Consider the following 14154-nt stretch of genomic DNA (forward strand, 5'->3'; position numbering starts at 1 on the left):
TATATATATATATATATATATATAGAATGAGACAATGGAAAAAAAATAATGGATTGACATCTAACAAGAAAAGTATCCGTGATATATATATAAATTAGATGCTAGGTTTTTATATTGAGCAATTGGGTGTGATATTTATCTATGTCTCTGCAACATTTGAGATAGTGGGGAACAAATGACAAAACCCACACAGTAACGCATCGTATTAAATCTAAAACAAACACAGTGTCCAAATATAATTCTAACATTCACGGATATCTATAACTATTACACTGCCGACAGTTTATTAGGGATAGTAATTTGTACTCTGTTGTTAATCAGCGGCGGATAAAAGTCTTCTGAAAAATCCTAAATTCTTAAATTAATTATATTTATTTATTTTGATCATTATGGTATAAAATTTGGTCACTAATTATTAAATAAAAATTACATTAATTATTTACTCCTAACCCCTAAGTAAAATAATAAAAAGTTTTAAAATTTGACAAACAAGTTCTACATATATTATTATTAAGTCTAAAATTTTTAAAACTCATTTTCGAATCACCGTTTATTTTAAAATTACATAATTTTCTTTTATGGTCAATATGACAATTGAGCGTACCGTTGTTTACTAAATAACTTCGAAATTACAAAATATATATTTAATATACGTTTTATGTATATATAGATTTATTTTAATAATACATTTTATTATCTCTTATATCATTTTATAATTTAATCATATAATATATCAAACTATATTTTAAACTATTTTATATATATATATATATATATATATATATATATATATATATATATATATATATATAAATATTTAAATATATATGTATCTATTTATTTACAAGTAATGGTTCGTGAATCGTCGAAAATAGTCAAAGGTCAATTGAATAAATAAAACAGTTCAGAATTTTTGAGACTCAACATTAAAGACTTTGCTTATCGTGTCGAGTTCATATTAAAATCAAGTTTAAATTTGGTCAAAAATTTCCGGGTCGTCACAGACCATAGGTATAAGGGTTGAAGATATTTTTAATATGGAGTATGTTCCTGAAATTATGTTGACTGAAGATACCACACCAATTTATGATACTGATGGTGGGGAAGAAGATGATGATGTTGAAAACATTATTCCTGATGAAGAATTTGGTGGTTATTCAATCCACATCAAGGATCTCCCAAATGAGGATGATGTACAAGCTGAGGAGTTAGATGAGGCCTCAATGTTACATGAATTTAAACAAGCAGAGTTTGCTTTTAATCGTTCAGTTGATCTTACCATGGGGAAGAGTCCCTTTGAGACTGTTTATGGAGGTAATCCGGTTACACCTATTGATTTATTGCCTTTACCGCAAATTGAACCTGTTCATGCAGATGGAATTGAGCAGGCTGAATATTTTCGGGATCGTCATCAACAGGTTCCTAACCGTATTGAGCAGCAAAATCGGTCTTACAAGAAGAACACAGATGAACATCGTAAGCGAGTGAGTTTTAATATTGGCGATGATTTCGACTCGAGGACTAGTCTTCTTGAAGAAGGGGAGGATGATGCATATACGGTGGATGATTCTAGAAGGATCAAGAATGGTGTAGGATGAGATTAGCTTGAAGTGCAAACCAAGAAAGAATCGATTTGATTTGTTTCCAATTACTATTCTCAATAAGGATTTGATCCAAATTTTGTTTCCTTAATTTTTTGTGTTGTCCTATTATATAAAGGACCTAGCTTTTTATTATTCTGCAGTTTTGTTTATCTATTGTGATTATTATAAAGAAGTCACAATTTTGCGCACCTATCTTTGTCATTTCTATTATTTTTGTTATCTTATAATTGGCCAACGATCCGGTTGTCATTAAACACGCTAATTGTTTTGGTCTGTCATAAGTAATAAAGAGTTGAAAAAGAAGACTTAACTATCACCATCATACAAATCATTAAGCAGAGAACAGTATCAAAGACAATAAACAACTGCAACCTCCAACAACCTGAAAATAATACATATGTCAGCTACAACTCTCTCTATAAAGACGTTGACAAAATTTTGAAGCCTTAGTCAACATCCATATGTATAAACTACTTACATCGACAAAAACAAAATGCATTATCTACGTAAACACTAAAAAGCATTAGCACTTCTAACAAAACTCAAATGTAAAATCGATTATAACACTCTCAACTAACAACAGATGCTGCTGCAACAAAACAAACTTCTTAAACATCAACATTGAATAACATATCTGCAATATACTTATAGAAGAAAAAAGGAATAAAAAAATTACTTGCACAAATGGAAGTTGCAAATGTTTATAGATTGTCCATTATAGGCATAAGTCAGACAACTACCACCTAGCAAGAGAATCACCACCATGTTCGTGAACAACAGCCGAGTTGGGTCACATGGCTATCAAATTAGGACCAGTTGAAGTACGAAAAGAAATAAATTAGAGCGGATCGTGTATCTAAAAGCATCATTTAATAAAAGATAAAACGGGAACGAACCTTTTCATAATCATATTTTGAAGTAAAACTCACCCGAATTGACGTAGTTTTAAACAGCAAAGATAAGCAACTTACATAGTAACTATAAATTAGATACAGCAAAAAAAAAAAAAATCTAAAAGTAAGCTTTCATTAAACCTGATGCCACAATTAACGGAAAGCAAAGGTACCAGGAATTCATAAGATGATGGTAAAGAGAATTAAGGCTTAGATACGTATACAAAATCAAGCAAGAAAACAGGGGTCGCCATGGCTGCAATCTATAATCTATAGATTGCCCCGCCAAGATACGAAGCCATTTGTTCTCATTGCTTGATCCAACTCCCACATATTCATCATCACGGCCCATTTTTTAACATTGCCTATAAATGTCATTATTTTTATAGGGAATTGTAAAGAGCATGTTGTGATACAAATGTAAGCCAAATAATAGTGCTGCTTAATTATGTTAGATAAGCGTATACTTTTTTTTGTTTCAATCATTTAGCAACATAGCCACTACCATGTCATTAGACATTAGTCAAACTGGATGGGTTGGCTGCAATAATACAATTGTACAACCAAAAATGACATAAATTCGTGTGACTTTTATATATAAAATAAAGATAGGAACCCATTTTTAAAGCATAAAGCGACATTTTTTTAGGCTTAGATGTAACGAAAATCAAGCAAGAGAACATGGGTTGTGTAACGACCCGCCAAAATTGTCATTGACGGCGTCGTCTACTTAGGTCATGTTACGTGGTCATAGTCCCTAAATGAGACGCGTTTGACCAAAATTATCTCGCATTCATTTGAAACGTACATGACTTGCAAAGTTTTAAGTTACCAAACGGTTCAACAAAGAGTTTAAGTTTACAAAAGTATAAAGTATAAATGAAATAACTTGCGACATAATATAAGTTGAAAATCAAGAATGCTATCAATAGCGTATGCATGTAAACTTTAAGTTTGAATCCAAAAGTGCTATCACTAGCGTATGCATGTATGCTTGACCCCAAGCAAGAAATCAAAGTGTGCGGAAGCATGTATCAAGTAGCCAAGTATGAACCTAAGAAACATATAGAAAACTGTCAACGAAAAATGTTGGTGAAATCATAGGTGTATTAGTAAACGTTATTTTTGAACCACAAGATTTTGTATTTCCATAACGTTGATTATCTAAATCGTTTCCATTCCAAAGTTGTTATTCGTTTGTGGAGCACCCAATTATCAAGACTTAACTGTTCATGTACCCCGTTATCATAGTGTTAGAACCTACACTATATACTTGAAAATATATTTCATCCGCTAACGGTAGCGAATCGTCCGAATGAGGGCTTGTCAAGCCCGTATGGATCCACACAACATAAGTTCACGTTTACATCCTGCAAGTGTAACTAATGATAATTGAATTGAGGCCTTTTTGTTCTAACTCGCACGTGGAATGTTTGTTTTCGTACTTGTGTTCAAAGCATAAAAGTATGATACGTATATGTTTCTCATCCCATTATTTAAAGAGTAAAAGTTGTTGAAAAGGTGGGGCTATGATCTCACCGTAGTTGCATGCCAAAGTACTTGAAATTAAACGTTGTGCAAATGAAAGTTGCTTAGCCTTGACCTAAACAAATAAGTTGTATCAATTACCGGTTACGACATAAGGTAGGGTGAAATGTGTTCAATTAGTCCTATGGCTTATTACGACTCGATTATATAGCATGTGAATCACGTTGTCAAGTTTCATGCAAGATATAAGTATTTGGTTAAGTTTGACTAAAAGTCAAACTTGTTCAGAGTCAAAGTCAAAGTCAACGCGGTCGGGCCGGGTATCCGACAATTTTTCTTCAATTAGTAATCATATATAAACATGTTGGCCAAGTTTCATGTTAATCGGAGTTGAGTAGCATAGTTGGAATTAAATGCGGAATGACCAAGTTGGGCGGAAATCTGCAGTTCATTTGGACGGCGTCCAAAATGGCTGGACGGCGTCCAGAAATGAAGGCCTGGACAACGTCCAAGGATTGAGACGGCGTCCAAATACACCTGATCTGCTGAAAGCTGAAATTTTGACAAGTCTCGAACCAAACTCATTTCAAACACAATTTATGAACCGCAAACACTCAAAACACGTACCTTATATCGTTGGAAAGGTATTTTGACGAGGAATACAACTAAACACATATCAGCAACATTGCAAAGCATTTAGTGCATCAAAAGTTCATTTTAAAAGCTATCAAACCCTAACCAAGAATCACAAAATCAATAATCATGTTAATGTAAGGTTTTCATGTCATCCAACATACCAAAACGAAGCTAATGATGCTAGTAACACTTTTAACACATAAGGTTTAACATCTAACAACATTTAATCAACCAAAATCAAAGATTTGACAAACCCTTTTTCAAGTGTTCATGCTAGTTACTCAAAACAACGAGATCGAGCAAATAAATCACATATTCATGTTAGACTTGAGCCATAGATACTAACTAACACAATTTCAAGTCAAGAACATCAAGAACAAGAAATCTAGAGTTTTAGAAAGGTTACCCAAATGAGATGAAATTGATATCAAGTTGTAGAGGATGAAGAGAGGATTCCAAATATGCAATTCGTTTTAATGTTAGCTTTTCGGTTTGGATTTAGATGATGAATCAAGGATTTGGAATTTGGGAGCAAAATAATGGAAGTAAGAAAAGAGAAATGAGATTGAATGAATGGGTGGTGGTGGTGGTGGGTTGACTAGTTGACATAGTCAACTAGTTTGCCCACTTGGCAACTTTAATCCCTCGAGTTTGAAAGCGGGTGCGTGAATTAACCGAACGAATTATTTTAAAAATGAGAGTAAACGGAAGATGTTATAATCTAATAACAGGAATATTAAGAACGTTAGTTCTCGAAAGGTACAAATTTAGATAACAAAAGATATTATATAAAAAAAAAGATGGGCGTTAAAATGAATTAATGGAAAAAGTCGTGTTGTTACATTACCAACACCTTAAAAGAAATTTTGTCCCGAAATTTAGTTGGAATTAGTAGTCGTTGTTTCTTACTCGACACCTTGTGTTGCAAATTCTACGAATAAGTGAGGGTACTCCCTTCGCATTTGATCTTGGCATTCCAACGAACTTTGACGATCGAGATTTTACGTTGTTTTAAGGTTTGGTTTCACGATCCATAATTTCGACCGGTTTTTCTATGAAGTAGAGTTTGTCATCGATAGTAAGTTCATCAAAAGAAATAACAAGTTCTTGTTCGGTAAGATGCTTCTTTAAGTTTGATACATGGAATGTAGGATGAACGGGATTTTGATTGAGTTGGGAGTTCGAAACGGTAAGCAACGGGTCCAATACGCCCCAAGATTTCAAAAGGATCAAAATATCGCGGATTTAGCGTTCTACATTTTCCGGAATGGATTACACCTTTCCGAGGTACAATTTTTAATATTAGGCGGTCACCCACTAGGAATTCGAGAGGCTTACATCTAACATCAGCATAGCGGCGATTACGGGCCATCTTGGGTCTTTCTTGGATTGGAACGATCTTAACGGTTATTTCGTGAATGAGTTCGGGTCCGGTAGTTTACTTGTCACCTACTTCGGCTCAACGAATAGGAGAACGGCATTGAGGCCATATATATCACACCCCCAGTTAGGGCCTGGGTGAATGTGACCTTAATATCAAAAATGCCAACATATTATATATAATGAGAACGACACTATATGATAAAAACAAACTTTATTGAGTACGCGGCGGAAAATTGAATGTCTTTACAAGAATTGAAATTACAATAAAGGAAATGTTTCAAATGCAAGAATAATAAATGCGATAGTTCTTGATCCTAAGTCCAAGTAGCATCACATAAGCAGTAGGTAAGTAAACTTGATCAATCAGCACCTGAGCCAAAACATGCTAAAGTGTCAACCAAAAATGGTTGAGTGAAATCATAGGTTTAACAAATATGTTTGACCGTTGTTTTAGACCACAAGATTTTTGTTTATAAAGTTGATCTCGCATATCAAAAAGTTATGCCAGTTCGTGATATTTAGACTAAACGTTTAAAGTTTGCCCCAATGACAAGTTGTTCTGTCCTTGTCGGTTTAATTTCATTATTAAGTAATACAAAGACATAGTCAAATGTATCGAGGACGTTACTCCCGATAGGCCTATCCCCAATAATTAAGAATGCATTTAACGAACAATTAAAAATATCACTGTAGGGACTTTGCAGGACATAGCCAGGTATAGCATAGTTTAACAGTTGGTACTTGTGTCTAAATTATAAATAGTAAAAGTAGCATGTGTCTCACCCCAGTAAGTTAAAATAAATTGCTAGCAATAAAGAGTGGGGCTATGAGTTCACCTAAGTAAGTAGAGAGATTGTTATTCCTCGGAATAGAAGAGTTGGATGAATGTGAGCAGAAAGTCAACCTAATGACATTTAAAAGTAGTTAAATATTTTGCCCAAGTTTAAGTTTAAGTATGCAAGTGTTTTAAGTGTAGTTCATTTTACTAAGTTTCCATTCTTAGTAAGTTTCCACTTTTAGTAAGTTTCCATTTTTAGTAAGTTAGTGTTGAACACTACTAAGTTATTCTTAATAAGTCTACCACTTATTAAGTGTGAAAGTAACTAAGTGTTGTTCACTTAGTGAGTGTATGATTACTATAATCGGGTTTGATATTGTGCACCATACCCAAACATCTATGCCACCGCCGAGTCACTTGAATGATCAATTGTTACCAGTTGGCCCAGGATTTCTTGACCAAAATCTAAGTTTGGCATTCGAGATCCACAAGCGTCCCATAATGGTACCAAGGATCACCCTAGGCCTTAAGTAGCATTGACGTTCGAGTAATTTCACGCTATCGTGAATGACTATTGTAATCGTATGTCAAAATTTTATAATATAAGTATTATAATATAAGTAGTATATTATAACTGTTAGTAGTAGTATAAGTGTATAGGTATTAAGTAGTATGTAGTATAAGTAGTAGTATTAGGGTTTTAATTAATTAGAGTAGTTAGGTTTTAATAATAAATAAATGATTAGGGTTTAGTAAAGTAATGATTAATGATTAAAAATGATTAGGTAATGATTATTATGTAATTAGGGTTATATAATAAATGTTTAAGTAGTATTAGGGTTTTAAGTATTTAATATGTATATATGTATATGTATCGTGTATATGTATATATATAGTTTATATATATTTTTTTGAAGTTATATCCGTATATATATATATATATAAAAAATTTGTATAATATATATATATATATATATATATATATATATATGAGCCGTATATATATATATATATATATATATATATATATATATATATATATATATATATATATTATGTATATATTTGTTTCCCTTTTTAGCTATTAACAAATCTTTTGATAAATATTTAGGGTTTTTAAGATTCAACAAAATCTCTCTTTTTTTTAAAAAAATCGGCCCTATGTTTATATATATATATATATATATATATATATATATATATATATATATATATATATATATATATATATTAAATTTTTTTTATTTTGTATCAAGTATATGTATATGAGCATGTGTTTATATGTATAACATTTAACAAGATCATAACATAATAAGGTTCCACTTCATTAGAGTCTAAAGATCAAACATTATATTTTTTTAGTCGATATGTATATATATGTATGTCGATTTGCATATGTATATATATAATGTTTTAGGTTAGTTAACATGTATTTGAATCAAGAGTATAAATCAAGAACACGAATTATGTATTGAATGAATGAATTAAAAAGATAAGATTTAGGGTTATACCTTTATTGATGATGATGAAGAATAATAACAAGAAAAGATGAAGATGACTTGAAGATGAAGATAAAAAGCACTTGCAAACCAATAACACTTTGAATATCTTGATGAACACGAAGAACACGATGAAGATCACTTGAAGATTACTTGAAGATCACTTGAAGGTGGTGGTGGTGTTCTTGGCCGAAAATCCCAAGAGAGGAGAGGGATTCAGAGGTGATTATGAATGAGAGAAAATGGGATGAGAAAACCCTTAACCTAGCTCCCTATTTATACACACACATGGAGCATTCTAGAACTAGGTTTAAGTTATAAATACTTGGAAGAAAAGTTAGGGTTTAAGGTGGTGATTATGGTGGCCGAAAATGGGAGGGCAAAAGGGTCATTTCATCCCTTTTTTTTTGTAAACATTCGGCTAGGGCAAATCAAGGATGGGTTTGGAACTTTTTCACATTAGTCCTTGATCTTGTGATTAGTTTAAATGGTTCTTTAAGTATCCAAGTTTAATCATTTAAGTGTACAAGTTTTAAGGTTATTCATTTTGTTCAGGAAAGTTTATTAGCTTGTCATTTTTATCTTTTATTAACTTGTCAATTATTACACAAAGTTAATTAGTATGTTTTATAATTCTTAATATTTAACAATTGTTGATGAAAGTTTAATCATTAAGTTTTAATTATATTGTTTGGGCATTTAATATTGGAAAAATATAGAATGGAAAAATGAGGTTCGTTATAATATAAAGTTTCGAAAGGTGTGGCATTAAGACTCGAATGATAGCTATCGTTGTAAGAGGAATCAATTTAAAGGCAAACATACAAGTTCGTGATATGTTTTTCCAAGGTTTGTGGATGATACGCGGTACTCATGTATAAAAGTGTTCCCAAGGCTTCTTGTAAATCTAGAAGTGAAACGAGCAGCCCAATTCAAGATAATTGACGATGGCACACCATATTGGAATGGAATTCCTTCAATGAATAGTTGTGCAAGTTTTTCCCATCTTGCCGGTTTCTGAAAAACGTTTGTTAGAGCAAGTTTCATATCGGTTTCTGAAAACGTTTGTTAGGACTATTCACCCTCAAGGCGAATACTAGTATAACGTGAAGAGTCTCTCTCTCCATTGAGAATTTAGAGAAAGGTTTTCCTTACACGGAAGTACGAGTGTAATGCGAGAGAAGTTTCCGCCTCGATGTGAGCATATCAAACGTTTCGTAGTTCGTCGATAAAAGTGTGTAAAGACGAGATAGTATACACATGTAACATATGTTTTGAAGTTGAAAGAATTGGTCATTCGTTCAAAAGTATAAATATGATTTGGCAATATCAAGATGTGTCCCTGGTATGGTTGTTATCAATATTCTCGAAGTTTTCGGATGGCAACAAGGAAAAATAAAGTCATGTACATGGCACATGGTGGTGATTAGGTTGATTGAGTCCAATCACCATTACGAGTCATTAGAACTTTGGTATGACTTACTGATAATGCTAAAAACGAACATATATTTTATAGCATTATCCTTCAAGAAAGACAAGCTTTTAGTTGTAATTTTTCTATTTACAAGTGATATTCGTTTAAATAATAAAAGGTGAAGACAAAAGACAGATTCGACGATTTGAAGATGCGACCAAAATGCTAAAAAGTACAAAGTACAATCCAAGTGGTTCAATTTATTGATGAGAAACGTCTCAAAATTTCAAGAGTACAAGCCGCAAAACGCAAAGTACAAGATATTAAATCGTACGCAAGGATGTTCGAAAATTCGGAACCGGGACATGAACCAACTATCAACGCGCGACGCAACGGAGCTAAAATTACAAGTCAACAATGCATAAGAATATAATATAATATATATATAATTATAAATAATTATATATATTATATTATATAATAAATAAATCAAGCCGCCCACGTTTTTGGAATCATTATGAGCTGTCACAGAGGGCCATGCGATCGCATGTCCATGAAGCCTATATTCCATGCGATCGCATGGCTGGAATAGTATGGTCAGGTCTTATAAATGCAACGAATTCTGGCCGAAATATGGACACCATATCAACTGATATCTTCACTCTCTCTCAATTTATATTTATATTTTATAATTATAATTTTAATATTAAGTTAATAATAATAATAATAAGGTTATGGTAGCGAATGTTTTAAGTTTGTAAGTCGAAATTCTGTCCGTGTAACACTACGCGAATAATACTCATTGTAAGTTATGTTCAACCTTTTTAAATTAATGTCTCGTAGCTAAGTTATTATTATGCTTATTTAAGCCGAAGTAATCAAGATGTTGGACTAAATATTAAAGACGGGGTTATTAGGCTTTGGACCATAATTGGGGTTTGGACAAAAGACCGACACTTGTGAAAATTGGACTATGGGCTATTAATGGGCTTTATATTTGTTTAACTGAATGATAGTTCGTTAATTTAATATAGAGATTTACAATTTGAGGTAATTATAAATAACCACATACACTCGATCAGATACGATGGGCGGGATATTTATAAATACTAATAATCGTTCATTTAATCGGACACGGGGATGGATTAATAGTCAATGGACTCATTAAAATAGGGGTGGATTACATGCAAGGACACTTGGTGTAATTGTTAATAAAGTATTAAAACCTTGGATTGCACACAGTTGATAACCTGGTGTAATCATTAACAATGTATTAAAACCTTATTACAGTTTAAATCCCCAATTAGTTGGAATATTTGACTTCGGGTATAAGGATAATTTGACGAGGACACTCGTACTTTATATTTATGACTGATGGACTGTTATGGACAAAAATCAGATGGACATATCGAATAATCCAGGACACGGGACAATTAACCCATGATAATAAATTAAAATCAACACGTCAAACATCATGATTACAGAAGTTTAAATAAGCATAATTCCTTTATTTTATATCTCATCGCACTTTTATTTACTGTCATTTTATTTATTGCACTTTTAATTATTGCACTTTTATTTATCGCACTATTATTTATCGTCATTTACTTTACACTTTAAATTAAGTTGTATTTATATTTAATATTTTACATTAGGTTTTAATTGTGACTTAAGACATAAAATCGACAAACCGGTCACTAAACGGTAAAAACCCCTTTTTATAATAATAATAATACTACTTATATATATATATATATTTATATACAAATATAGTTTAAAATATAATATAGCGTTAAATTTAGTTGTTTCCCTGTGGAACGAACCGAACTTACTAAAAACTACACTACTCTACGATTAGGTACACTGCCTATAAGTGTTGTAGCAAGGTTTACGTATATCCATTCAATAAATAAATAAATAACTTGTGTAAAATTGTATCGTATTTAATAGTTTTTCGTAGTAAAACTAATAGTATTACGTACTACACCTCGAACAACATCAAGTTTTTGGCGCCGTTGCCGGGGAACTTCAACAGCGCCAAAGCGAAACGCTATAAAAAAATTTAGTTTTTAAGTTATTTTTTTAAAAATATATTTATATAAGTTTTAAATATTAAAAACAAAAATATAAAAACATAAAAAGTATATATTTCTATATTTTTAAGTGTTTAAATTAAAAAAGTTTTTAATTTACAAAAACTAATAAGTATTTTTTTAAATATAAGTTTTTATTATATATTATATTTTCTATAATTTAAAAACAGAAAAAAATAAGCAAAAGTAATCGGGCCCAACTGTAGCAGCCCAAACAATTGGCCTGGTACCCGAAGCCATGCGCCCACATGGACTCATAACAGAATACTCATGCGATCGCATGAGTCGATTTGACAGGGTCTGATCCTAGTCCGACAGACTTAGGGTTACGGTTTCAATTATAATTATAATAAATTTAATAATAATTAGGGTTTTATATTTTATTTAGTTTTAATTTTAGTCTTAATTTGTAAAATTAAGTTTTATTAGTTTTATTACTTATATAAAAATTAATACTTTTATAAAATAAATAATATAAAAATAATATTTTTATAAAAATTGTATTTTCATAACTTTAAGTTTTATTTCTATATTTCGTATCTTTTTAATCGTTTATTTATAATATTTGTATTTTTATCGTTCGTAACTAGTTTTAAACTTAGTTTTTAATGTAGTATTTTATATTTCTAGATTTTTAGGTTTTGCCGTAAAATCCCTTAAGTGCTTTTTCTATAGACTAAGATTTAGGTGCTTTAGAATTTTGCGACTTTGTTTTAAAATTTTAGTGCCTTTTAAGTTATTGCCGTTTTGGATATAGAATTCCTTTAAGTTTTAATACCTTTAGACGTAAGTTTTAATTCTTAGTTTTTAGGCTTTTAAGTTTCGACGCTACATTTTATTATTTTTGTTTTTCGACTTTTTATTTTTCGACCTTTTATTTTTCGACGTTTTTCGACGCAATCTTTTTCTTTTTCATTTCTACGCTCTAGTTTTTAGGACATAGAATTTTCTTTATCTTCTTTAAATTTCGACGAAAAATTATTTTAAGTGGTTAAATTGATAGACATCCAAAATTTTCTGGTTCGTAGTAATAGTTGGATTTGTTAGTGGCGAGTTGTGGGCTTCCGATTTAAAGGGTCCTGGCTACCTGCTGCATCTTTTGGCTATTCGAAACGTGGGCAAAATCAGAAAAGTCTATTAATTTGATAGCTTATATAATTTTATCTTTTATAACTAATTGGATATTCAGTGAATGCACCGAGCAAAACGTTCTCCACCTTTCATACGTTCACAACCTGTAACTCGATCAAGACATCTAGCCAACATTATCGCCGTTGATTTTTCTTTAGAATCGTTATCTAGTCAACCAAGTACTCCAATTCAAAGTTTCGATAATCCATTTTTTGAACCCAACCTCATAATTGAGAATCCGGAGGATATTCAGGGACAATTCAGAGATCCTGAACCACTAATCATTCCTCCTGAACCACAAATCACTCATCCAGAGATTGTCGAGGAAGAAACCATTAAGTCAGAATCCTCTAGTGATTCAGATTCAATAAATTCAATCATAGAAAATCCGGAACCTCTAAGTATGGAAGATCGAATGAGGGCTAAACGCACTGGCCAAGGTCATGCCATTACTCAACCAGACATTAATGCACCAGATTATGAAATCAAAGGACAAATACTATACATGGTAACTAATCAATGCGAATTTAGTGGTGCGCCGAAGGAAGATCCAAACGAACATCTTCGTACCTTTAATAAGATCTGTACTCTATTCAAAATCAGAGAAGTTGAGGATGAACAGATCTATCTCATGTTATTTCCCTGGACTTTAAAGGGAGAAGCCAAAGATTGGTTAGAATCGTTACCTGAAGGGGCGATTGATACATGGGATGTCTTAGTTGAAAATTTTCTTAAACAATTCTTTCCAGCATCTAAAGCTGTGAGACTTCAAGAAAAAATTGTTACGTTCAAGCAAAAGCCAAATGAAACTCTATATGAGGCTTGGACAAGATTTGGAAAGTTGTTGAGAGGATGTCCTCAACATGGTTTAGACACTTATCAAATAGTACAAATATTCTATCAAGGATGCGACATTACTACATGAAAAGACATCGATATAGCAGCTGGTGGTTCCATTATGAAGAAAACCGCAACTAAAGCTTCCAAAATTATTGATAATACTGCCTCCCACTCACATGAGTGGCATCAAGAAAAAGACATCATTAGATCATCTAAAGTGGCTAGAGCCGATTCTAGCCATGACTTTGATTCCATTTCTGCAAAGTTAGATGCTTTTGAGAGACGAATGGAAAAGATGACTAAGGATATTCACGCAATACGAATTAGTTGTGAACAGTGTGGAGGACCACATTTGACAAAAGATTGTCTTAGTATTGAACAAACAATGGAACAAA

The 14154-nt window shown here is 31.9% G+C and overlaps 1 protein-coding gene across 1 annotated transcript; it reads left to right on the forward strand.

Annotated features, from left to right (window-relative positions):
- Window positions 1-910: 910 nt before the first annotated feature.
- Window positions 911-1647, forward strand: LOC139857035 (uncharacterized). Its single transcript, XM_071845746.1, has 2 exons — window positions 911-1314; window positions 1375-1647. Exons 1-2 carry the CDS (start codon window positions 1038-1040, stop codon window positions 1596-1598), a joined length of 501 nt encoding a protein of 166 aa, XP_071701847.1. The 5' UTR covers window positions 911-1037; the 3' UTR covers window positions 1599-1647.
- Window positions 1648-14154: the final 12507 nt, after the last annotated feature.

The sequence above is a fragment of the Rutidosis leptorrhynchoides genome, chromosome 7, assembly GCF_046630445.1.
Source record: "Rutidosis leptorrhynchoides isolate AG116_Rl617_1_P2 chromosome 7, CSIRO_AGI_Rlap_v1, whole genome shotgun sequence".
Lineage (NCBI taxonomy): Eukaryota > Viridiplantae > Streptophyta > Magnoliopsida > Asterales > Asteraceae > Rutidosis > Rutidosis leptorrhynchoides.